The sequence below is a fragment of the Stenella coeruleoalba genome (assembly GCF_951394435.1).
Source record: "Stenella coeruleoalba genome assembly, chromosome: 10".
Classification (NCBI taxonomy): domain Eukaryota; kingdom Metazoa; phylum Chordata; class Mammalia; order Artiodactyla; family Delphinidae; genus Stenella; species Stenella coeruleoalba.
In genome coordinates, this window is record NC_137156.1 from 37,472,879 (window position 1) to 37,499,986 (window position 27,108).

The 27,108-nt window shown below is 40.0% G+C and overlaps 1 protein-coding gene across 6 annotated transcripts in view; it reads left to right on the forward strand.

The window, feature by feature from the left end:
* The window catches only part of BTBD9 (BTB domain containing 9), a 412,514-nt gene that overhangs the window by 244,635 nt on the left and 140,771 nt on the right, over nt 1–27,108 (forward strand). For all 6 annotated transcript variants that reach the window (XM_079932926.1, XM_079932925.1, XM_079932927.1 and 3 more), the window contains one exon: nt 23,923–24,032. In XM_079932926.1, the coding sequence (XP_079789052.1) occupies nt 23,923–24,032 (110 nt within the window). The remainder of the gene's footprint in view (nt 1–23,922; nt 24,033–27,108) is intronic.

Sequence of the window (27,108 nt, forward strand, 5' to 3'; positions counted from 1 at the left end):
GGAGCAAGGTCCTTTCAGATCCATGAGCATCTCATTCTCTATATAGGAACTTGGGCATGGGGGCATTTAAAAAATGTCCCACCAGGCCCTTAGCCTCAGACACCTGCAAGTCTGCAGAACATCTCAGGGGAAACCCTTGACTCTATGGCATGTTAAGGGCATATTTCAGTACTTGTTTAATAGAGTAGAGACATTTGTTGCAATGAAATGCAGATCTGCTATTCATGTGAATTTATTGTGCTGCTATAGCATCTTTATTATTTCCTATAAAATACAATCTGATTTAAAAATAACTGGTCCTGTGACACTTACAAGGTTGAATCTGATGGGATGTCCATTGCAGATGAATAGCCCTGTAAATAATTTATGTCTTTTGTCACTTATGTGTGGATTCTCTTAGATCTACAGTAATTAGCAATAAGTTCTGGAGTAAACTAGTGAGTGAAAGTACCAGAAAGTCATGTAGGTTAGTGAGTTCTATTGATTCTTTAAAATAATTTTACAGTAATGACTATGGGAAAAAAGCCAGAGTTTTTCCAAGTCTGATTAATAGCTGATTTAATTCATAAGCCTCAAAGCCCAAAGCAAAGATTCATTTGTTTTCAGTTCTGTTTAATGTTTTTTGGAGCATTGAAGCTTGGATAGTTTATTTAAATGAGGTACATTTATGATTTTTAATATGATTGCCCTCCAATTTACACAGAAAGTAATATATTATATTCAAAGATGCAGGATGAGTGAGTAGTACTGGCTATGAAACAAAAGAAGGTAACCTGGATTCCATACTGGGTGTCAGTTCTCTACTAACAATGACATAATCAAGTCACTTAGATTGCAAGGAATAGAAATCTACTCAGACTGGCTGAAACAGACTGGGAATTTACGACCAGGATACTGGGGGGTAGCTGATGGAACCAAGGAAAGAAATGTGGTCAGGCCTCACTAGAGACCAAAATAGGGACTGGAAACTGGTCATGAGCTGGTGTTATTTTTGTTGTCCTTCCAGGGGTGTACAGTCCCCTGTCTCACCACTGCTTCTGTCTATAGACTTTCTCTTCTTCAGTGAGAATATGTAGCCAAACATGGTTGCCTTCGTTTTAGATTTATATTAGTTACCATTTCAAGAAATACCAACCAACTAGCTGAAACAGTGATTCTTAATTCCAAATTCCTGGAGATAGACTCTGATTGGCTCAACTTCTCAGGTGGCATATGGACAAGAGGACAGGGTAGTTCAGCGCCAGAAGGGCACTGGGGGGAAAGTTCCAATTTTGCCTAAGATATTTTTTGTTATCCCTCTTCCCTTACCTGCCTCTCTTCTTCTGTGAGTATTACAATATTCACATTTTTAGAGCAGTTACTTCCGAAGATACTGAAGATGTTTCAGGCAGAGGAAACGGCAAGAATGAGAAGCAGCACAGTATGCTGAGTGAAATGCATCCAATCAATCCTAGTCTGAGGATCAAGTGGGGAGTGGGAATGGCAGGGAAAGGAAACTTGAGGAGCAAGTGGTTTGGAGACTCTGCTGAGAATCTAGGAATTTATCTTGAAGGCCATGGGTGTATTTGTTTGTCTGCCTTTTATCCCCCCAGGGAGTTGGTCATTGAAGGATTTTAAGCAGAAACTGACAGATTTTGTATTTTCAGAAGCTTACTTGGGCAGAAGTTTGAAGAATGTGTTGGATGGAGAAGGGCAAGAATAGAGGCAAAGACATCATTTGAGTATCTCAGGTGGGAGATAAGGGCCTGAACTAGGGCGCAATGGTGAAAGGAAGGGACAAGTTTGAGGAATATTAAGGAGGTAGAGTGGGCAAGACTTGCTGATTGAATGGCTGTGAAGGGAGGAGAAAGGAATCAAAGACAGTCCTAATTTCTACCTGGGAAACTGGGAAGATAGGGTGGGGCATGAACTGAGTTGGAATCTAGAAGCAGGCCTGAGTAGAAGACGATGAATTCAGAATTGGACAGTTGAGTTTGAAGTATCTGTGGAACACCTAAATAGATACTTCTTGCATCTGAGTCTGAAACCTGAAGATCAGTGCTCAAGGGAAGGTTGAGAATATATGCAGTCACCCCAGGAGAGCATGCAGAGAAGGAATGCTCAGGCTAGGGTCCATTAATAGGTTCCAGAGTTTCTTTCTAATGAATGCTCTGATTAAGTATAAAATTTTGTACATATGTTCTGGTGATGGGAATCAGGAAAGGGTCCACAGCTTTTATCAGATTCTCAAAGGGGTCCATGAATCATAAAATGGTTAAGGAGCTTTGGTATAGAGCATACATTCTGGAAGGGGGCAGTATTTTCTCCCAAGAGGGCAAAAACTGGTTCTTAGGGGGCAAAAAAATCTTACTCTTTTTATGTGTAAAGTGCAGATATACATACAGTACATAAACGTACACAGTATGTCTGGGTTATTAAAATTTATAGGGGTGATAAGAAAGAAAATGTCTTAAAGGGCTCCTTAGGGAGGTGATAATGGATGAAAGGGTGCGAAACAGTGGTGTGGACTGAGAGGAGCAGTGGGTTCTCATCTTTTTTACTCTAAAAGCTGAGGACAAAAAGAATCTATTGTCTTTATTGCTGACAGCATTATTGCTGTACCACCTCTTCCTCCTTTCTGTTATTGCATCGCCATCACCACGACCACACATATATCCAGTATATACCTTCTGAAAAGTTATATTACACTGAGCTAAGTTTACTAAGCGTACAGGGAATAAAAGAAAAACATTGCGTTTTTCAGAAATGGGTCTTTTTTGTCATTTCTGCTGCAACACTCCTTCAAGATGATGTACATAACAGCTGTTATGAATATCTAGAGTTAGAAGCACATTTTAAAACCAATCTTTTACATTAATAGATGTGTCTACTTACCCTGTCTGCTGACTGAGAAAGAAAGCACCATTTGTGATCTGGGGTTGCTAGAAGCTTCCAAGAATTATTCTCCCTTGGGCCTTTTCTCTACCTCTTCTTCTATAGTTAATAATTTCCTCCACTGAATGTCTATCTGTTGAGCCTTCATTGTGCACATGACACCAGATCTCAATGGTGAGTAGCTTTACAGAATTCAAACAGGACCTAGTACCCTCTTTGTCTTCCCCCAAAAAAGTAAAAGCGGCGGTTCATTTCAGAGGTGAGACACTGCTGCAGTGTAATGCCAGAAATCACGTTCTGAGTCCCTTCTTTTCAAGAAAACCTGAGGCACTATAATGTCTCAAGAGGTTGCCACTTTGCGTGTAATGTATTATGTACATTTCTAATCTTAATTCTTTTATGAGTTGCTTATGAAAAAAGATGGTCAAATTAACCAGATTTCACTAATCTTTCCATTCTTTTATTTTAATGTGAATTATTGGCCACCCTTGGGGCCAGAGCTGAGAGCAGCAAGTTTTGGAAGGGGGAAGCAAGATCAGCAGTTTTCTAGCCACTGTGGTTCAAGTCAGAAATCGTTTGTCTGCATTAACTCTTGTTCTAAAGTGTTCACATTTTTAAACATCCGTGGGTGAAGGTATTCATAGGGTAACTTCTGCTTTGTGCACCTCAAGAAAACAACTTGGCCCTGTGAACCTGTTGTGTTCATCTTGAAGCCTTATTACTGAAAATGGAGCTATCATCAGGTCTCCACAGTCAAGACATTGAGAGCATGCCACGTGTGCTAACCTAACCAAGGACCAAATGCAGCATAATTGCAATAGCAACAGTATGGGAATATTAGAAGAAACTGAGCATATATCACTGGAGGGAAAGATCATTCTTCTTTCCATTCCTAGTGAATGGTTATAAAGCTGAAAGTTTTTTTTTTTCCCTATTCTTTCAAAAAGCCCCATAAGATAGATCACCATTACATTTATCATTCTTTTCTACTTTTTTTTTGTAGAATCAATCACAGTTGTGTGCTTAAAACTATTTAGGAATATTTTGATGTTTAGCAACCTCCAAATACTCAATTTTAATTACATCTTCTGGTTTAAATTCATAAACCAATAATTCAGAAGCCAGGCCTGAATGTATACTCTTCAGTTCTGCCATGTAATGAAGTGTACAGCATATACATGCTTTGTACGATGTGCTTTGGGGACAGCTTTCCTTTTCAGACCCTGCTTTTTGTGTCAGCTGATTGGCACCCGCAGTGCTGGGGAAATGGAGTGGTTCCTTGGTGACTCCCAATAGCTGTCAGGATTAATCTGTAGATAGGAAAAGATTTTCCTTGAAAAGAAGCTGGAGGAAACTGTCGAGCAATGCCTGCATATCATTCTAAGCAGACACTTATTGCCATGGTGGAGGCAAGGAAAGGGGACGCTTGTTTTGCAAATTTAAATTGTGAGCCTCTTCTTGACAAGTGAAAAATCAGATTCAGTGGGGTTTTAGAAAATATTTAATTTGTAAGTTTTTTACATTTTGGTAAATCAAGCCTATCCACTTATGAAGCAGGTCCTAACTATGAAGAACTAAAGTTGGCATCTTTCTCATCCTTAAGCACTAGAGAACCAGATGCCTTACGGCAGCAGAAATGAAAACCACAGTTCAACCTAACCTCTTCCTTTTGAGTGAGAGGTATGCAGTTAACATGGAGACGAAAATCTCTTTTCTGTTGTTTCTTCTGAACCTTGTTTCTGGAAACCAACAGTTTTCTAATTTGTAAGCAGTCTTTCCTTCCATTTTTTTAAAAGCAGAAATTTTTAAAAATAATTTATCTGCAGGTTATTCATTAAGTAGGACACAAAAATTGTACTTACGCATTGACTTGGCCTTCAGGGATTGGCTCATCCGTTGTAGTAGCCTGTTACTCCTGTTAGTATGGATGGCATGGTTGTAAGTGTGTCAGATATTTACTACTTGTTTTTGTTCAGTTCTCGTAGCTGTGCACATTAACCCCCAGGTCTATGGCCTGCGACTTATGGACAAATGCAAGTTTAAGTTAAAAAAAGGAGGTGGGGAACCTATGGCTCAGCAGCCATCGCTGTCCTGGGCTGGCCAAGCAGTTATATAATGTACTGAAACATAGCCTTTGTACTTAGCCTGGCTCAAAGCATAGCCCTTGACTTCCTAGCTTGTGAGCTTGAGCAAGTTACTTAAATACTTAAACACTATGATTGTGCCTCAGTTTACTCATCTCTAAAATGGGGATGGTGGTAGAGCCTACTTCATAAGTCATGAAGATTTGACGAATTAAAATGGGTTAAATGCTTAGTATAGTGCCTGGCATAGACCAGTGCTCAATAAATGTTAACTGCTTGCTTTTTTTCCTTGCCATAATTATTATAATGTTAGTATTATGAGCCACTTAACATTAGCCTTGATGTTATAAGTGTTATACTTTAGCAGTCCTAAAAACACCTTTAGAGGCTGGGCTGCTCAGTCTCCCTCAATTTCTGTTATCATAGGATTTTGTTTTCCTAGCTCTTGATTCATTTACACGAAACTGGTACCTTACTGAATGATTCTGAGGAATCTCTGGGAGAAGTCATAGAACAGAGAGAATTCATCACCTCTCAAGATCCACAGGACCTTGTCTTACTCACTAACCTATTTGGCTTACTTTTTCTCCAGTCTGTGGTATGTCAATATTTTTATTTTATCCTGTTAAGAGAGCTGGGAAAAAAAAAAAAAAAAAGGTAAGGTTAAAGGATTTGCACTAGGTTACCTGGGTTTGGTAGCAGAACTAGGCACAAAACCATTTTGACTGCTATTCGTGGATGTGGTTTATGACATAAAATCCTTCCACAGCTAAGATAACATATGTGCCATATCACATGAGCTGCCAAGGTCAGCCAAGGAATACTGCAAAGTGTTTTTATCTTGTGGAATGAACCACTTAAATGTTAAATCTAAATATTTTATTATAAATATTTAAAGCAAATAACCAATTTCCACTTAATCATAAAGCACAACTCTTGTTAGTCTTAAAGCATTTGCATGGAAAATTACACATCGCTTTAATATATTTTCTGTCTGCTTTTGTGTCCATATAAAAATAACAAACCACAGATGCATGATGACATCATCATCACTGAACCAAAGAAGGAAGAAAAGGAAGTCATTTTGTGAGCTGCAGATGTAAACTGTTCCCTGTCAGGTTGTCAGTGCTTTTCTTAATACTTTTAGGTGGGAGTTCCTGTGTGTAGAGTCAGCTGCAAGATCAAGGACAGTTGACACTCATTCCTGCAAATCGAGTCCAGAATTTAAACACAGTGTCCTCCAAATGTCCCTTGGCACCAATGAATGTGATTTTTTTTTTAAATGCTACATTAGATTCTCTAGTTGATCCCACTCAGCTCCATTGCATTTTCTCTAATGTTGCATCCAATTTTAAATGATTTGAGTGATGGGCCTTCCATCTTTTACCTGGCCAGTGTAACCCCAGAGTGCCCAGGATTCACAAGGCCTTATTTACTCCCTGCGACAGCCATGCTTCAGCAGACCTGAGAAAGGGGTGGCAGAGCTCACATGGCTTTAATTGCTGCCTAATATGCTATAGCAACCTGAGCATTTTATTAAGAGGGCATTGAAAATTAGCATTATTATTCCAAAAGATCCTTTCACACTGCAGTAAAAATCATGCTGAGAGAATGTCTGATATGCAACCCAATTTTTCCATTTTCTTAATATCTTCCCATTACTCCTAGTAATATAACTCTCAAGCCATTTTATATTCTTCTCTTTGTTCTTCTCTGATTACATAAATAATTTTATCTTCTCCCTTTCTGTTTTTTCCAGTTATATTTGCCCAGAGTATTCATCATAAGCATAATCATGACAACAGAATTGGGGATTATTACATGTAGACTTTTCAGAGTTAGAGTAACTTTTTAAAAAATAGATGTTGAGGGCTTCCCTGGTGGCGCAGTGGTTGAGAGTCCGCCTGCCGATGCAGGGGACACGGGTTCATGCCCCGGTCCGGGAAGATCCCACATGCCACGGAGCGGCTGGGCCCGTGAGCCATGGCCGCTGAGCCTGCGCGTCCGGAGCCTGTGCTCCGCGACGGGAGAGGCCACAACAGTGAGAGGCCCGCATACTGCAAAAAAAAAAAAAAAAAAAAATGTTGATGAATCTTATAGAGGTAAGCAGTATACGCTTTCTCATAGAAATAAGCAGGATAGTTTTGATTTAAATTTTACCTTTATCTTCTCTTAAATCATTCAGTTCTGTCATTTCCGGGCCACTCTCTCCTATTGCTGACACTCCCATGAGTGAAAGCTGGACTTCAATATCATCATCTTTCTACAGAGGAATTTTTGTCTCTCCTCTGTGATGATATTTGCGCAACTATGTCATCATACCGTCGTTATTTAATTCTGTTGTATTTATAAGCAATTCTCCAACCTGCTGACGGTTGTCACTTAGAAACCTTACTAGTGTTTTTCCTTTCTTCTGCTATACTCATCAAATCCTGCCACCTCATTCCTGCAGCTGTGCACTGTCCCACCAGCATTTGGCTACCTTATAAAGGGAAGTTAAAAAAAAAATACTGTTTAATTGAGGTTTATATATACCAAAACATAAGCATCTAGTTTCATATGCTGTATAACACCCCTGGAATATCCTTTGTCCTTTGCTCTTTAGGAGTAACTATACTCCTCTAAGAAGTAATTTCACATAAATATTATTTGCTTTGATGAACTTTAACAGTCTTTTAAGATTCTTGTATTCTTAAGTGCAGTTCTTATAATTATTACCTTTTGTTTATCCACATTGATTCATTCATTTAGCAAGCATTTGAGGATACTCATTGCATTCTCCTGGGCACTGTACTGGGTGCTTTGAAAAGGAAAATGAACAAGAAAAGGTCTCTGTTTTCAGGAAGATCAGAATTCAGTAGGGGAGGCCGAAAAGCAAACACTTAACTATCATACAATGTGAGACATGCTATAATAGAAGTTATGTGAGCACTGATGAGGGAGAAATTACTGCTTCTTGGGAGAAGTCAGTACTCATGGGAGACTACATAAAGCATGTATCCTTTGAGCTGGGCTTTATAGGAAAAGTAAGGGAGTAAGGGGAGAAAGTTATTCCCAGGAGCAGAAACCACACTAGGAGGGCACAGACACCAGAAGTACATTGAGGAATGGCCCATGAGTCAAACATAGGGCATATGATAGAAGTAGCTAGTGATGGAGCCAGAAAAATGAGTGCAGACACACTGAAGAAGTGGAGCAGCAGTCCAGTAATCCAGAGCAGCATTAACCCCAAAGTAATTAATCTTTGCTCTTGAAGTATGTGTTTTTATTTATGCATGACTATAGGTGTTTATTATGATTTAGACTATCATCTAATTCCCACCCTTCGCTATACGTTAGAATCTCTGCCTCATTCTAATTAAATTAGACTCTCTAAGGGTGGCATCCATATATTTTTTAAGCTCCCCAGGTGATTCTGATGGGCAGCCAGGATTGAGAGCCATGAATTTAGACCCCCTCAACATTTGAACAGGTAACCAGAAGACCTTGTCTCATTAAAACTGGTAAAGGGATACCCTTAAGTCAGAACCCATTCCACCCATAGGTTGATAGGAAGCAGCAACCTCTACCTCTCTACTCAGAGCTCTTTCCCCTACAGCCTGTCTTTAAATGTGCTCAAGTAACTTCCACTTACTAATGAATAAAACGGATCCTTCCCTTGACTCTACAGTCTCCCTCTAGCCATCATCCTGTTGTTCTTCTCTTCATAGCTAAGCCCTGTGCTTCCATTTTTATTTGTGCTCCAGCCAAGTGCAGTCAAGACTCAGTCCACTGCCCTGCCCACAATTCTCCCAGGCTTCCTGGGTGTTGCATTCCTACACTTTGCACATGCTACTCTTCTCCCTTGATTTTTCTTCTACGCACATTTTTCCCTGGCATCACCCACTCATGTTTCAGTACTCAGCAATCACATCTGGGAAGCCTTCTCAAATCTTCCCAGTCTGGATTGGATGCCATTCCTTTGTGCTACTATGCTATTTTCTGTAGTATTTGTAAAATAATATTTATTAATATATATTGTAATTATCAATCTGCATTAAAACAGTGGGCCTTTTAAGAATTAACTGATTCATATTTATTTCCATATCTAGTGCCTAACAGTATTCAGTATATAGTAGTTCCTCAATAAAAACATTGCTAAATTAATGATGTCAAATATAGTCATTTAATATTTTTGTGTACCTACTATTCACTAGCTACCAATTACTGAGCCCTTAGAATGTGCCTGGTCAAGTACTGACCAACCACTTAATACATGTATCATTTAAGCCCCCCAAAGTTAGGTACTGTTACTTTCCCTTTTATGGATAAGGAAACCGAGGCTTTGAAAAGTTGTTTCAAAACTGAATTGCTCTTTCCGGTGTCTTTCTTAAATTGGTACTTCACACTTAATGTGAACTGAGGGACTTCTTTAATGTAGGCTGTAAATTTTCTAAAGCATAATATATAATCATCCAATTATATTTATTTTGTAAATTGGCAGTATTACCAGTTGTCTCTGGTGTTTGACAAAGGACTTTTTTTTTAAAGATGGGATCCTGTGTGGCTTAACTAGTAATTTTTTTTTCTTTTTGTCTAACATTTATACTTTTGCTAGCCCTTCAGTGAAAATAGAGGAGCAACAATTCGTTCTGTTTGGGAATTAAGAGAGACCAAATGATTAAAATCAACAGACCGAGCCACAGCCTCCAATTCCCCACCCTTTCTCCCCACCAAAGAACCTCTGGAGCCAATAGTTTGAATGCCCTCCCTCATAAATAGAAAAATCGGCTAGTTCAACTTTCCCCCTCCTTTCCTTTTTCCTCCTCCCTGCTAATGAGCAGTGAAATGGCCTAATGACTGGGACCAGAGGGAGGGGAGAGCAGAGAAGAAAGCCTGAGTAATCCATACACTGAATTATCAGCTCTGTGTAAGTGAGTTTTCCTTGACTTCCTTCTTTTTGGAGTTCAGCATTTTCAAGTTACTGAGGGATGCACTGTTTCTCCAGGCACTGAGATGAGCCGTGTTTTCAGTTTCTGCCATGATGGTTTTGGTCCACCTGTGTGGGCTAGAAGGCTTGTGCTTCTGATGGGACTCCAGAAAGGAAGCTGGGAGGACTCTGAATGACACGGTTCCCTTTTCCACTGAGAGTCAAACACAGAATGGCCTTTTCCTGCCCTTGTCTGTTTGACTGTGCGTGATAGAGGCTGGAGAGCATTTGTGTGGCAGGAGCGGCCCTGGAAGATAAGGAAGGTGCTGAGCAGAATGTGAATGCAGCCCAGCTTCACATGAGCCCCAGAAGGGGAAATAGCTGTTGGTGGTGAAGGGTGAACATCTATCCTGGTTTGCCTGAGACTGAGTGGCTTCCTGGGCTGTGAGACTTTCAGTACTAAAACCAACACGGTCCTGGGCCAACATAGATGGTTGGTCATCCTGTGTGCCTAACTTAACTTTCCTTAGCTTAACAAAAAGTTCACAATCAGTTGGAAATTACTTCCTATTATCTTTAAATCCTGACTCACTGAATGAAAACAAACCAAAAACTTGAGAATTTTCTTGGACTCCCTGGAGTAAGCAATAAAATTGAATGGACCTTTTTTTTTTTTTTTTTTTTTTTTGCGGTACGTGGGCCGCTCACTGTTGTGGCCTCTCCCGTTGTGGAGCACAGGCTCCAGACACTCAGGCTCAGCGGCCATGGCTCACGGGCCTAGCTGCTCCGCGGCATGTGGGATCTTCCCGGACCAGGGCACGAACCCGTGTCCCCTGCATCAGCAGGCGGACTCCCAACCACTGTGCCACCAGGGAAACCCAAATGGACCCTTTTTGAAAGCGTTCCTCTTATTCCACCTGCACCTTGCACTCCAGTTGTCTGATTTAGAATCCTTGGCCGCCCTGCTCCCCACCACTGCGAGGTATTTCTTTGTTCTTCCTCCCCCTCTCTCTTTGCTGCTGCTGCAGTAACTCCAAGGATTAAAGAGGATGTGCAGTATATAGTTTCTCTTACTTTGGCACTTGCTTCCCATGGCTCTGCTTAGATGCAGCTGGCTGGGCTGGGGCATTAGGGAAGCCTCCAGGCGACCCACAGCTGAATCCATCAGGTCCCCTGCAGCAGCTGTTATCTGAACCAACTGGGTCGTGTGACAGCAGCAGAGGAAGGCTGCAGCACGAATGTGCAGGAAGAACACCAGACAAGCCTGTCTCTGCTCCAGAGAGTCTAAATCACCCCATCTGCATGTGGAGCATGGTGATTGTTCTGGAGAGAGTGGGAAGGGGGAGGAGACGGTGTTTTTCCACAGTTATTAAGGTAAACAGAGCAACCAATGCTGTCTGTGCAGCTGTTTCAGTGTGAGGTTGAGCTAAATTATTTTATTTTAACTTAGTGGGAATTAACACCCTCCCCCTTTCTTTCAGAGAGAGGGAGACTGTGGCTAACAAAATCACTCAATTATTTGAATCTTTCTGCAGAATGGTGATAATTTATGGGACTGTCTAGACGTATCCCTGTTTGGACATTTAATTAGTGAAAAACAAGTCCAAAAGATAAAATAGCTAAATAATCTGAGACAACCATATGACGATGTGGTAGAAGGAATGGGACAAGGAAGGGGATGGAGGAGCAGCAACAAGGGGAAAATGTTATTTCAAGACTAGAAAGAAAAAAGAGTTGTAGCCCTCAGGCTGAAGACAGGGAAGGAGATGAAGAAGAATGGTTATTATCCCCTGTATTATTGTCCTAAGTACCAGACAAATTTAGAGATGTCCCCTTGTGGCCACAGCAGCTTGGAAGATCCAAGGTCTCAGACTCAGTAAGTCCGGCAAAGATCCTTGTTTGAACCTTTATCCTTGTAGGACTAATCACAGGCATGGACATACTTTTGTGAAAAATAGTTAAGCTTTCAGGTAATGATGGCAGAATGAACACACATTGATTCTCACATGCTTCAGAACAAGATCCTACTGAAATGACAGTAAAGGAATTTTTAAGATGTTAATCTATAAGGATGAAGAAAATGGGAAGAGGAGATTAAAAACATGCAGATGAACAATTGGTAAATGATTTAACAGGCTCAGGAAAACTGAATCCTAAGCCACTAAATCCTCGAAGACTTAGGAGTTAGGGGCACCAGGCACCTTTGAAGCTGTGATGAAGGAGATGGGTAGGAAGGGGCTAAAATGAGAAGACTGGTTAACTATGTACTTATGAAACAATTAAGAGCTCTAGCTTCTCTTCCCCACTTCATAGAACTTTGACTGCTTCTTCCCCACTCTGATAGAAAACTGGAAATGTATTATTTTTTTCCAGATCTATTAAGATATAATTGACATATAACATTGTTTAAGCTAAACATGATGATATATAACATGGTGATTTTTTTAAACTTTTTATTTTATATTGGAGTGTAGTTGATTAACAATGTTGTGTTAGCTTCAGGTGTACAGCTAAGTGACTTAGTTATACATATACATGTATCTATTCTTTTTCAAATTCTTTTCCCATTTAGGTTATAACCTAATGATTTGATACACATATATTGTGAAATGATCACCACAGTAGGTTTATTTAACATTTCTGTCACCTCATAGAAGTACTTCTTTTTTTTTTTTTTTTGCGGTACGCGGGCCTCTCACTGTTGTGGCCTCTCCCATTGCGGAGCACAGGCTCCGGACGCACAGGCTCAGTGGCCATGGCTCACGGGCCCAGCCGCTCCGCGGCATGTGGGATCGTCCCGGACCGGGGCATGAACCCATGTTCCCTGCATCGGCAGGCAGACTCTCAACTACTGCGCCACCAGGGAAGCCCAGAAGTACCTTTTCCTAATGGTGAGAGCATTTAAGATCTACCCTCGTAGCAACTTTCAAATATATATTTCAAATATATAATACAGTTTGGTTAACTGTAGTCTCCATTGCTGTACATTAGGTCCCCAGAACTTATAACTGGAAATTTGTACCAACTGACCAACATCTCCCCATTTCACTCACTTCCCAGCCTCTGCCCACTACCATTCTACTCTGTTTTATGAGTTAGGCTTTTTTAGATTCCACCTATAAAAGAGATCATACAGTATTTGTCTTTCTCTTTCTGACTTTGGAAATTTATTCTTTGATGAAGATAAAACAGAGGTAAAACAGAAGGTCTCTAAAGTGGGAAACCACGCATAGGTTAGAAAGGTTGTACTATAGGAATATTAGGTGGTCTGATGCTTTGACCCTACCTTTCAGTAATACCTCCCCTGCCACACATTCAGATGAATACCCCTACCCTGTTTCACCACTCTGAAACTCTGGTAGTCAAGCCCATATTTCCCATGCAGAGGATTAGAAACATCTTTCTAGATAATTCAGTCAGTCTAAGCGGGAAGAGCTAAAGAATCTGAAAGTGAGATTTTCCTGACAGTTGACCCATTCAGGCAACTATATTCTCAGAATTTCCTTTTGAGGAAAATGTCTAGGTTCCTTCCTGACAACCTTCTTGACAACCAGACATTTGAGGAAACTAATATGAAACATAAAGACTAAAACAAACAGGAAAAGAAAACTATACAGGGAGATGAAAACTTTAAAAAAAAATTATCGCTATCTTCAGAGAGGTTAAATATGGCAATCTTAGACCAAGAAGGAAAAGCCATAAAAAAGGAACATTTGAAGAATAAGAAATACAGTTGGAAACTTAAAATATTAAAGCAGAAATGGAAAACTCGGTAGAGAGCACAGATGATAAAGTTGAGGAACTCTCCCACAGAGTGGAACAAAATCACCAAAAAATGACAGATAGAGGAAGTATGAAAATACAGGTAAAGATAAGGAGGTCCAATATTCAAAACGAGGAGTTTCATAAAGAGAGGTTAAAAAAATCCAAAGGAAGAAGTCAATAACAATAATTCAAGAACATTTACCAAAACTGAATTATCAATACGTGGATTTCCAGATTGCAAAGGCCTTCTGAGTGCCCAACACAGTAGAAGAAAATAGACCCATACTAAGGCATCATGAAATTCCATAATACTAGGGAAGCAGAGAAAAATCTGCATGTTTCCAGAACAGGACATATTTTTAAAATTAAAAAAATAGTGAAAAAGGAAGAGAGAAATCAAGTCAGGTATCATAATGATTTCTCAATAGCAAAACTAGAAACTTGACAGGCGGTAGAATAAGACCTTCAAAATTCTGAAAGAAAACTACTTCCAACCAAAAATCAAGGCTCTTTCTCTTAGTAGGGAAGAAAAACTGCAGAAAAGGAAAGTACTCCATATATTAGTTGTGAATAATATCTACATAATCATGATGTAAACACTGAGTATTGATTCAACCAAAGTTACAATACAGTCTAAATTGGGGGATAGGAAAAGGGTACATATGGAGGAGAGAGCTAAAAAATTGTCTTCCATAGTAGTAGATTGGTAGGTAAGGACTAAAGCTGGAAAATCAAGAAGTAGCACTAAATGCATGATAATTATAGATGTGAGATAAATCCTGAAATAATCCATTGAAACAGGTAAGAACAGTTGCCTCTGGGGAGAGAAGGAAATGGAGCATGGGGGGAGTATTTTTCATAATAAGTCTTATAGGCTATTTGACTTTTTAAACTGTGTATGTGTAAAAGTTTCTTTGTAAAAGAAGAAAGAGAAATAGTTAAGCCAGTTTTGTTTTATTTTAATGAGGATTCCAAACACCACAGCAGTAGCAGTGACTACTAGTAATATAATAGAATCTTCTTGTTTATTAAAAAATAAATCCTCTCTTACAAAGTATACATTTTAGTTTATGTGCATTTCTCTCATAAGTTTTTCTTTCCTTGAATTTCTCAGACAAGTGTAAGGATTGACATTTTCTTTCTGATCACTAACTTAGCACTAATGCTATACCAGTAAAGTCTAGGTCATGAATGGTTGAGCTGTTAAGAAGCTTTGGGGAAGGAAAACAAAAATCCTTGCCAGACTACTCCACCTCCCAACCTACTTGCTAATCCAGTAGAAATATGGTTTGGGACAGGCTTCAAAACTTCCACAGTACACAGGACTCCTAACACAAAAGGCATGAGTATGGGGAAATGTCTTCTAAAATGATTGGGCAGACTGTTGGGTTTGAAGCTGTCTCATGTCTGCTCAGCCCCTACTATAAGCTGCAGACTCTGTAGGTCACCAAATAGTGCCACTCAGAACATCTTGCTATTTTCTTTTCTCTTTTGCTTGTATTAAAGTTCTAACACATTGACAGATTTTAGGAGCAAAATCTCTTATACCAGTAGTGCTGAAATTAGTAATCCTTCATGCTGTTTGGAAGCTGGAGTGTACAGGCTTCTACAGCGAAATCAGTCATGCACTTCTGGCTTTAACAAACCCTGAAATAGAACATAGCCACACCACTTTTGGTGCCCAAGACAAAAATACTTCTGTTTCCTATTATCATTTGCATTCCCTGTGCTGTTGGTGTGAGTGTTCTTCTCAAGTTTTCTGTAGTATTATTTTTGTTTACTTTGACTACTCTGCCTCTGGTTGGTAGCTTTGTACCTAGTTATGCTGATACTTGAATTATGTGCTAAGTAAATCTCTGGATCTTTTTATTTTTCGCCCTGATCAATTCTCTAGGTAAAGGTCGAGAACTTCCCAAAGGGCAAAGGAGGGTCCCTGAAATTTTTTGTGAGCATAGAAGTCTGGGTATAGTAGATGGCAAGTATGTAGCTTTTCTGGGTTGAACTTGTTTTCTCCAAATATATTTCAGTTCTCTTTTAGAAGCTGTTACTGCCTGGAACACAGGTTTCTTTACATAGCTCATAAGGAATACAGAGGCTTTGAGGGACGTGTGTTCTGTTGAGCTTTGAAATCTCCAGCCTGATTGTATGAGTGTGTAGGGTATGAGTTTTCCATGAAAGGAAATAATACATTCAAGGGCTAGCACATGGGATGTGTTCAGAAGCTGGTAGCTTTTATTTTAATTCCAGTGCTAGTTTCTCAGAGGTCCGGAATGAAGATTCGTGGTTTCCTTACTCCCTATGCTCTCTTTATTACCCTCTTGACTTGTCACTCAGTTTTCACTTCTGTTATTCCAACCGTCTTATGCAATTCCTGTCTTGTTTCTCAGTGTGTCAAATGTTTACATTCTTAGAAGGATTCTTAGATTTTTCTTCAGGGAAAGGCAAATTCTTTCTCCTTCTGTTTGCCTCTCTTCCTTCTGTATTTAATCTTCCACTCTAAAAGGAAAAAAAAGGACAGGCTCCTCCAGCCCTTAAAATTTTAAGTTATAGTAAGTGGCATATCTCTACCATAGTCTTAGGTTTTAAAAAAAAAAAAGAGAAACTTCCCTTACCCATCATGATCCTAAAGCAGGCTGGCTACAGGTCATAGTCACCAAATGAGTTCTTACAGATTCATAGGGAAACTAACAAATTTAATTTTCTTCTACTTTTTCTCTAGTGCACGATTCCATTAGACTCATTTGTCTACATTCGTGGAAATGCACAGCCTACTGGATAAACTGAAAAAGATAATGCAGCCATTTTAAAGATAAAACTGGTGAAATTCTCTCTCCTACTCCCAGTATCTTGGGCTAGGGGAAAAGTTAATGAAAAAATGCAAATATTGAACTTTTGGTAATTTAGTTCCATTTCTTAAAATATACTTTGTGTTGGTTTCAGATGTTTTATTGAGTAATAAAATTGGTTAACAGTATTCCCACACGGGGATTTGTTCACAATAGCACATAACAGACAGAAGAAGGGATTGGTTTATACATATTCATGATCTTTTCCTCCCCTCCCCCTCCCTCCTCTGGCTCCTCCCTTTGTCTCTCTTCTTTCTTTCTCCTTTCTTCCCTCCCTCCCTCCCTCTCTCCCTTATTCACTTTTTATTTTATATCTTTTACTTGCCATTTTGTCTTTCTATAATCCCTTGAAAATTACAATCCGAAAAAAAGCGGAGATAAAAAGAAAACGAAACCATGAAATAAATAAAATAAGACATTTCTTCCCACGAAATTCAAATCAGTTCCTCTTTCCAGACGGTAACAAACCTACCTAATTAGATTTTTGCCTATATCCTGCTAAATATGTATAATAGGTATACTGTGTCCATATCGCAGACTCATTTATGGTATATCCGTATTCTCAATCATAGCTAGTCATGCCTTCCCATTTGACTCTCCTTTTATTCCTACAGGGAGAGATTTTATAACTGTTTATCCTTACAGTTTAGCAAGTTTGTCTATAAAGTTCTATGCTAAATAGATCACCTACCAACCAATGGCTAATTATTTGATTTTTTTAGTTGTTGTCTGTCTCCTGACCTGAAATGTAAATTCCATGAGGAATAGATTTTATCTGTAGTGTTCAATCCCATATCCCAGCACCCAGCAGGAGTAGCTGACACATGGTAAATACTCAGTTAATATTTGTTGGGTAAGACTGTGATCATCTGGGGGTGTGGGGGCGGGGCAGGAAAGGGATTATTTCTGTTTTAGCTATGTTTTGTTTTGTTCGAAGGGAGGACTTTTAAATTTCATGCTGCTAAATTTGGTGTTTTAAGGTTAGGCTACCATTTGTGACTAGGTCAGAGGCTCTTATGTCTTTCTCCTTACCACTACTACCAATGTGGAGCCTGAGACTGAGAGAGATTAAGGAACTTGCCCCCATTTTATACCTAATGCATTGTGAAGCTCTGACTAGAACCTAGGTCACTCTTTCAGCTCAGTCCTGTCAAAAATCATACAGTTTGATGGGTTTTAGTCTTACCTTCTAAACTGCACTATAAACTTCTCCAGATGAAGGTTTATGTCCTGTCTTTCTTGTCCATTCCTCACAGTGCTTAGCAGAATTTCTTGTGCCTAGTAAATGTTTATTAAATCTTGATTAATAGCACATTTACTCAGTATACCTACAAGGCTATTGAATGGTAAATGTGCAAGCAGAAAATAGAAATGAATTAAATAAATTTACAGGTTATATCATTTTCATATGATTTATATAAATAAATACTATAATTAAGTTCTTTTGTGATATTAATTTCAAATATGTTTTCATAGATTGAAGGCATATTATTATGGTAGGTTTTCGGTTCTGCATATTCAGGGGGTGGGGAAAAAAAGCCTATTGTTAAAAATGCACATTTCCCTCAAATAAAAAACAATACTTAAATATTTCTCTCTAATGTTGGAATGACTTTCTATTTTGGGTAGCACTGGGTTATGCTGTGTTAGTAATTATTTACCGATCTTATCCCTTCTGCATACTTGATTCTGTATAGCATCAATTTTCTCTGAAAAACAAGATGACTTCTTGTTTTGTTTGCCCTTCAGGTTGAATAGTGGAGTTGCTGGAACATGATAGCTCCCTCTGCAGGGGTAATGGTCAGACAGCATCAGGACTGTTCTCTGACACAGTAGCCTCTGCTTAGGCTAACTCTGGCAGAGTGTTTAACCTTTCAATAATTCTTCCTCTCCCAAATAAGCAAATGCTGCTGGGGCCCCTTGCTGAAATCAGTAGAAGAGAATCTATAGCTCCACAGATCAGCGGGAGGGAAGGTTTTCTAAGAGTAACAAATCTGTTCTGTCGCAACATGCTTTTTCTAGAAACTTTTTGTCATTCTGGCAGTAAACTGTTTTCCACTTGCTGCCTTAGCAACAAGACCTGAAGTCACTTCACCCTCTGGTCTGTGGTTTGATTCTAAGAGCATTAACTTGGTACCTAGAACTAAAAGAAAACACCATACTGGGGAAACCCACATACATTTCCAGTTTTTTTGGCTAGAGAATTATTTATGTACATTCTTCATATCTCCTTGAAAGGAAAGGTCAAATAGGAAATCGTGGAAATGGTGAATTCAAATCCCACATGGTCCTAAGTCCCTAGTAAATGCTGTAGCTTGTCAGGTGACTGCCTCTGGCCACAGCAAAGAACAGTTTTTCTCTGCAGAGTTCTCCATGGAGACCTCAGAGGAAGAGCCAAAATGTTAAGGATCCCTTCTTGTGCTGTTCAGGATCCCAGTCTTAGGCTAACCCTGGTTTTCTCAAGCATCTTTGTTTAACCCAAGAATGTGAAGTTCAATTTGAGAATAAAACTTTGTTTACCAAAGAATAAAATTCTGATGGATTTTTGGCTTTAGTTGATCCCTTGAGAGCTCATTTAAAATTTTTTTGCTGAATTCAATTTTATCTTGTAGTAGAACCTGCTCAGTACAGTGTTAGATGATCTTATAACTAGAGGCAAAGGTTAAGGATCAACTGTAACCACAAGTAGGCTAAAGACTAAAGAATACCAAGACTAGAGGGTTCCAAGGGGTTTAAAGTGAGGGTGTACAAGTTGCTGTTTTTCTATATTCAGTTTGTTAAAGATGTATTGTATGTGACTTAGAAATGAAATATGGTAGCGTCCTGACAAGAAATGATGGAAAGATAGGTTAAGAATAGGAATTTGTAGTACCTTCCCGGGACAGGCAGGGAATACAGTGAAATCTCCAAGGCAAAAATTTTCTAGTTCACAGTGTTATGATGTTTGTTTGTAAGAAGTGCTATTTTTCTTAAAACTCCAAACTTCCAGAGTTAGCACAAAAAAGAAACTCTTCTGTGGGCCTGGGTAGCTGGACCAAATATGGGCAAAAGATTCTTCCCTTGTTTCCTTATGCAGAGCTGAGTCAGGTCAAGAACACTTAAAATAGACTTTTCTAAAGACGAGGGGCTTAAAGCAGGAAATAACATAGAGCCAGGTAATCTGCGTTCGGAATGTAGCTTCTTTCTACGTATACTGTGGGGCCCTAAGGGTAAGGACTAGCCCCTGCCCGTGCTCTTGAAGTCCATCCTCAGGCCTGCCTCTTCCTGGATGCGGATGCACCACTTTAACAACCAGAGTTAGGAACGCTCTCCCAGACAACCAGCAGTCTCCAAGTCCAAAAGAAATGCCGCCTCCAGCGGCCTACTCTTTGCATTTCTATTTAATGATACTCTATTCTGCCAAGCACTGCATTAGACACTTTAAATATTTATCTTGTTTAAATATCATATAAGGCTTGTGTACTGACATTTTATAGAGAAGGAAATTGTGGTTCAGAAAGGTTTAAAACATTTTTTTCCCCGAAGTAACACAGCTAATTAAGTGATGGGGCTGGGCTACACACCTGGTCCAGTTAGACTCTAAAGCAAGTACTTCAAAACTCTATAGTGCCTTTCAATTTCAGAGTGCTATCCTTGGAAGGTTTAGGTTTCATTTTTTTTAAAGAAGAATCTCTTTTCACCCACAATATTATAGCTCCTAGAAACTGCTGCATTGAAACATCCTGTTCTGAACTGTGTTGAGGCTCCAGTCTTTGTCAGTGACTAGAAGACAGCTAACACAGGGAAGGGAGGAGAATATTGGAAACAGACTGTTACACCAGGGCTCATGTGAACAGCATTGATCCTCATCAGAAATGGCCAATCTGGGGCTTCCCTGGTGGTGCAGTGGTTAAGAATCCACCTGCCAATGCAGGGGACACGGGCTCGAGCCCTGGTCTGGGAAGATTCCACATGCCGCGGAGCAACTAAGCCCATGCGCCACAGCTACTGAGCCTGCGCTGTAGAGGCCGCGAACCACAACTACTGAAGCCCGTGCACCTAGAGCCCACGCACCGCAACAAGAGAAGCCACCGCAATGAGAAGTCTGCACACCTCAACGAAGAGTAGCCCCCACTCACCGCAATTAGAGAAAGACCGCACTCAGCAACAACGACCCAACACAGCCAAAAATAAATAAATAAAATAAATACATTTTTTTTAAAGACACTAAATTTAAAAAAAAAAAGGAAATGGCCAATCTGTTGCATATCTGCCTTTCTCAGCACTGTTTAAGTTTTAATTATCTTCCAACTGTCTGAGCTGCTGTTGAGGACCTCAGAGAGAACAAAGGATAGCTGTCATATTTTTCAGCAGCGCCCCTCTCTGCACACTGATGAAGTCACTAGCTGCCACTGTCCTTATTATCAGGTTAAATCAGAGTCTGAGTGTGCATTGGAGAGATGATGTTGAAAGAAAAAAAAGCTTAAGTTTTTACCTCTTATTCAGAATCTTTTTTGACAGAGAAATGTGGCATCTGCTTCTCCTGTTTAGGTGTTGTGACCCAGAAGCAAGTTTTGTTTTGTTTTTCAAAGAAAAAGAAGGAAAGAAAGAGAGGACTGCCTCCCATCACCAGCCCTTGGATTTTTCAGTAGCTTGGATAGTGATAACTTCTGCCTCCAGCATGTTCCCTTGTGAGCCCCATTAAGGAAATCTTCTTATGATCAAAGATGGTACCTTGATGGTGCTGCCTCCTTCTTCCTCTAGACGTTGCTCATGGATCAGGGCATGCCTTCCCCTGAGCTGGACAGGGCCCCTGTGTTCTTAATGGAGAACTCCAGGCTGCCCTACCCGTCACTGAAGTTGGGGGATTAGTTAAAGCCTGTTTGCTATTTCTAGATCTAGATCGTCAGTAAAGGATAGAGTCCTATGCTAAACAATTCCTTGCTGGAGAAAAGGAGCATGGCTTCTTTCTTGTGACTTTGTTACCATTTTTTAATGTGTATTTGAGTAAGGACTTTATGCCATTTTTGTAAATTAGGCTATAATTTTATATAGACTTAGAAAGTATTGTAGAACTAGAATAATTAAACTTGTTGTGAGCATTACATATAACAGGCTAATCAGGAAGTGTGATGTACAGTGGTGAATTGCTAATTTGACCTCAGGATTATGCAGCAGAGATAACATTATCTTCATTTATATAGAACTTTTTATCTGGAGGCATCTCTCAATGCTTCTGCAGTCATACATATTATCTTGTTAGTTATCACAAACACTATCATTAAGGCTGTAAAATGTATTCCAGTACAATTTTTTATTTTCAGTTTCTGTAACTGGGGGACAAGGGAGGGGAAGGTTCTATATTTTCTCCCACTCCTGATATTTGCACCAGGGTAAAATTTGGGAAATGACTGTTGTCTAAACTAGGAGAGCCTGGTTCCATATAATGTTTTGAAAAGAAAGGCGGGGGTGGGGGGGTGGGACGGACATTACTGCATCCCCTTAGGTCAGCCTGAACTATTTAACTTTAAGAACTGCCAGTGGGGAAGGGCCCTATTAGTCCCTTCCTGGCTCCTCTGCCTTGCACAGTATTAGGAGAGCTATCTCTCCTTTGAGAGATTTGACCTAGGGAACAGGAAAATGATCTGATCAAATTCCACCAAACCGCATTCCCTCCACTCCCTCCACGATTGCAGACAGCAGCACTCAGACTGTCACGACTATGTGCGGTTGAAAGTGCTATGCTTGTTGAGTTCCTGTGGGTATAAGGAAATGGGCAAAATTAGATTCAGGCCAAGGTGCCAGGCTTAACACACCCCTTCCGCTCCAGAACGCCCAGAGAGATTGTTACTGCCTACAGTAAAGAACCACACAGTCCGTTCTACCCAGATCATTTAGAACTTATTTTAAATGAACCCCATCCACCCACCCAAACCCAGTAAAATCAGCACCTTCTGTCTGCCTTGAGGGCTTGAAAGAACAGATCAGGGCCAACCTCCTGCTTACCCAGAGGGCTCTGGTGAGCACCGCAGTTTGCCCTGACTCTCCACACAGGAAGAGCGGTGTCTCCCTGCAGTGGATGTGGGAACACTGAGCAGCCAGTCCAGGAGAAAGCATTGCTATCGGTTGTGAAGATGAGCGATGAGCTCGTGTCAAGGAACAGGTGGCTAAATGAGGTGCACAGGGAGTGCGGTGAGATTCAGGTTGGAAGAAACAGGAGGGAAAATAGCCCACGATACAAAACCCCCAAATATAGCCTCTTTTATGTGAATTTTTACAATTGGCGTTTACATTATACAGTTAACTTGGAATAATGAGAAATGTAAGGAAATTACCGAATTAGTGAACAGCGATTAACTCAGACGTAAAATTGTATCATCTAAGTGGAAGGTTGTTTTACATAGCGGAGGGAAGATATTACTAAAACCTTGCCCAGTCTGTCATCACCTCATTGAAATCTGTTCGTTTAGTATGCCCCATCCTTCAGAGCACATAGTTCATAATATGAGAGAGCGTTATCAGTTAATCTAGTTATTTTTTTTCTTATTCTTCTTTTGAATTCCAGTAAGACTGTGTGTGGCACATTACATTCCCTCTGGAATTGTGTGACACTCAGAAGAGTAAGTTTGTCTGTTCATTAACCTGTGAACTGTCAGATCCCTTTGAAGAGTGAAAGGAGCAAGTTGCTCCAAGGTTAATGCTTGTTTGTCAGAGAGGGTGAACAGGCCGAGAGGCTGGAGACTTGCCCTGTGAAACTCTGCACTGTATGCAGATGCCAGGTCCGTGTGGCCAGGAGGGAGGCTGCAGAGCAAGCTGGGTCACCTCTGCTGATCACTTCCTCTGGTCAGGAGAAGGCTTCCTAGCAGTCAAGTGGGGGGCTGGCGTAAGTATATTGGGTTAACTTCCTAACAAGGATTCAGGAGCAATATTAAAATATAAGAAGCTGTGAGTGGTTTTCAGTAATTTCCGTGGATTTTTACTTTCAACAAGAAAGCAGTATTGATTTCATGCATTTCATCCAGTGGATGAAAGCTTTCATTGAGTTGGAAAGCATTTGACTTTGTGTGTGTTTGTGCACCTGTGCACAGGCACATTCCTAACCACAAAGCAAGGATAGAAGCTGTTTGTTATTCTCCAGTGTAAATGTCTCATGGATATACAATTGTACTGACATTCAGGGGTTGAGCTGAACAGTCCCTGGTTTGATTTTCTAGGTAAACCAAATCTAAGTTCTACTTCATTCTCTGGAAAGTGGTACCTCCTTAATTTTGCTGTAATTCTTCCAGGCTCAGTTGGAGCTAGCCCTAAGGAGCAGGTACAGGGTCTGAAGCCAATTCAGAGTCTCCTTTAGTCCATGCTCTGGTACACTGTATGTTTACATAGTGTATCTTATTCTGTTATCTTTGGATTCGTTATGATGGAAGCTCATTTTCTTCAACAGATTTTCTTTTCTTTTTACCCCCAGGTATATTCGAATAGTTGGGACTCACAACACAGTGAATAAGATTTTTCACATTGTGGCTTTTGAATGTATGTTTACAAACAAAACCTTCACTCTGGAGAAGGGGCTATTAGGTAAGTGTTACAATTAAATTTCTGTGTATACACTTAGATATTTTATCTTCAAATATTTTGTTATTCCATCAACTCATCTTAATTCACCTCTTAATCAGCTTTGACTAAGAACTCTGGTTGATTTGAATGCCTTATGGCTGAGTGACATAGAGAGGGCTTATATTTTTAGTAGTCAAAATAATAATTCCAGTAAACTTAAAAGAATGTAAATATGGTACTAGTAGTTAAGAATTGACAATGTTCTAGTGATTCATTCAGACTTGCTATGTGGGGAATGCTTATGATAGGCAAAGCCTCTCAGACCAAAAGCTTTTCTATATTTAATGGTAGGTAGGATCAGGGAGGAAGTTGCTCTATTATTGATCCAATGCTCCTACCTTCCAAGGCTATGCAGGTATTTTGGCCTCTGATTTGATATGAATGGTGTGCTCAGCTGTGAGAATATCTTCTTTTCATGGACACAGCAGTCCATATTTGCCCTACTTTGCCAAATTCACCTCAAGAAAATGCCTGCATATAAATTTAAATAAGACCAGAGTAACTAAATTATTGTAATGAAAATTAAGTTATCTTGTGGGAAATATGGCCTGGCTGATCTTTCGAAAGGGCATTTTAAATTTTGTTTAGTTGTCTATTTGGTTGTTTTCTGTTATGTTTTGTTTTTGCTTTTGTTTTAGGTAATATTTAGTCTGGTCTGTGTATAGTCTGTCCCAGGTCTTAACATTCCAGATACCATGAGGGGCTTTTCCTGTCTAGACCTCTCTTATCCATGCCCACAGGTTTTTGCTCATTTCCTATCAAGATCATAGTTTAACTAATTAGATCCTTGAATCTGTGCCTTTACTGCCACTTTCTTTGAAAAGGGACTCTATGTTCAAGTGGAGGGATAAGATGCCAGTGCCTTGGTATACCTAAAGTACTTTACCTTTACAAAGGGACTAATTTCTCCTCTCCTCTCCAAGTCCTGTTCATGCTGGGACACAGAACATATTGACTGTGTCCTAAAAACATGGTGAAAACTAGAATGGGCAATATGAGAGTAACTTGCAAATGTCTACTAATTCTTTGAATGGTCAAAAGTCTAAATTTTCGTAATGCCGTGTGTTTCCTAAATGTAATCCTTTACTTTAGGGAAATTGGGGAGAGTAATATTAATAAAGTAGCAGGAGTACAAATTATCCCAATGTATAGAGAACTTTCAGAGCTCAACTAAAATAAATAATTTGGTTTTAATTTTGCTATGGATGTAAATTTTAGTATTAAATATAAATGTTGATAATCTTTGTGACTTTTAAGTCATTTGAAAGTTAGTGCTGGAGCATTACCTGATATTATCAAGGCTTTTGACTCCGTGGAGGGTCATAGAATGGTGACGATGGGGTGTTTGGGGGAAGCCACTCCTTTTCATCTGCTGCCCAAGTTGTTTTATAGACTAAGCTTCACTGTGTATGTGATTGTGTAGTTAGGGGCATCCTTACTGAGAAGGATCTTATTAGAAACCAAACCACCTTCAGTCACAGGATGTGTAGAGCATTTGGCTACTGGCTTCAACCCAGTGCACTGCATTTTGAGCATGCTGTATAGAAGGCACCTCCCCCTTCTTACTGGAGAAGAACAGGTTTGTGGACACTGTAATTATCAAAGAAACAGCTCTATCTGGCATGAAAGGCCATTGCAGGAATGAAGCTTGGGATCAGTTGTAGTGAAGGATGCTGTTGTTGGTCTGTATGTTTTGTCTATGAGTTAGTCAGCATTATCAGAAGCCGTAATAGTCTCAGACATATCAGGGGATGAAAGAAGATTGCAGAGATGCAAGAAGTGTTTTTGGCGTCTGGTCAGATACTTTTCTTCAAGTTCTCTTCGATGATGCTCACAAGTTTGACCGCAAAGAGCACTGCAGTCATTTGTCTGTCATCATCCCTCCACCAAATAGGAGCACATAGGCAGATATGTGTGTGTACCTGTCAGCAGATGGCCTGCAGCGGGATCCCCTTTGGCTTTTATTTTACTGTCTTACAGCGCAAAGTTGCCCCCATGCTGGGCAGTCAGGGACATGGTTTGAGTTGTGAAGGAGTGTAGGGAGATTTCATTATTCTTTGTCTGACATGACAGCTCTGCTGAATTTACAGGGGTGTTTGAAGTAGTAATGGCCAGCTTTCCATGTTGATGATCTCAGGTGCATTTTAACTGCACACAGGCCTCAGCCAGCCACTCTACAGGGACCTCCAAGAAAGGAGTGGTCCTCTAGTGGGGCCACAGTGTGCGTCAGAATCACCTGGAGTTATTTTTAAATTGTAGCTGCCTCCTGCTGCCTCTTTCCTCTGAAATATGCGTCCTCCCTTGAGAACCACTAATACGAACTTCAGGTTTTCACGGGGGAAAAAAGTAAAGCTAAAATAATGTCATCATGAATAACTAGTAGGGTATCAAGCTCTACTCTTACATTTCAAGATTCAGAATTTCTTTCTTTCATAGTTCCTTGGTCTTTGTTTCATAGTTCAGGCTACTCTCATTAGAGTAGTACTCTCCTAATAGGCCTTAAAATTACTTTAAAAATATCTGTGTTGTTTTTTAAAATCAGATTTTAATGTTATTACTTAAAACGTATAATGATGTCAGGAAAAACATAAATAAAAATAACCACACTAGCCTCATAAGATTTTAGTCTTCTTTTTCCACGAAAGGGTTTCTTTCACATTTTTGTTGACAACATGTCATTCTTCATGCTGCTTCACTTGCACAGACTCCTGGGGAAGCTTTGAAACCATGTGGGTTCATACATCCATGGGAATGGGGCCCTCCTCAACCACACTGACCAGATCTGGGCGTCAGACTCTACCCACAGCACTTCTCCCACCTTATCTGCTGCTGCCACCACAGCCCTTTCTCATTTGGTGGCTGCTTCTGGTTGGTGCTGGGATGTATTCTTGCCTGGGAGAGTCTTGCCTCTTTGTTAGGAGGCATTTGTAGGAAACTCTAACCTGTCTTACTGCTGATGCATAGAAGGAATGTTAGAAGAGATACGACTGCTATTTAAACATTAAACCTCTCAAAAAATGTATTTGCTTTGCCGTGG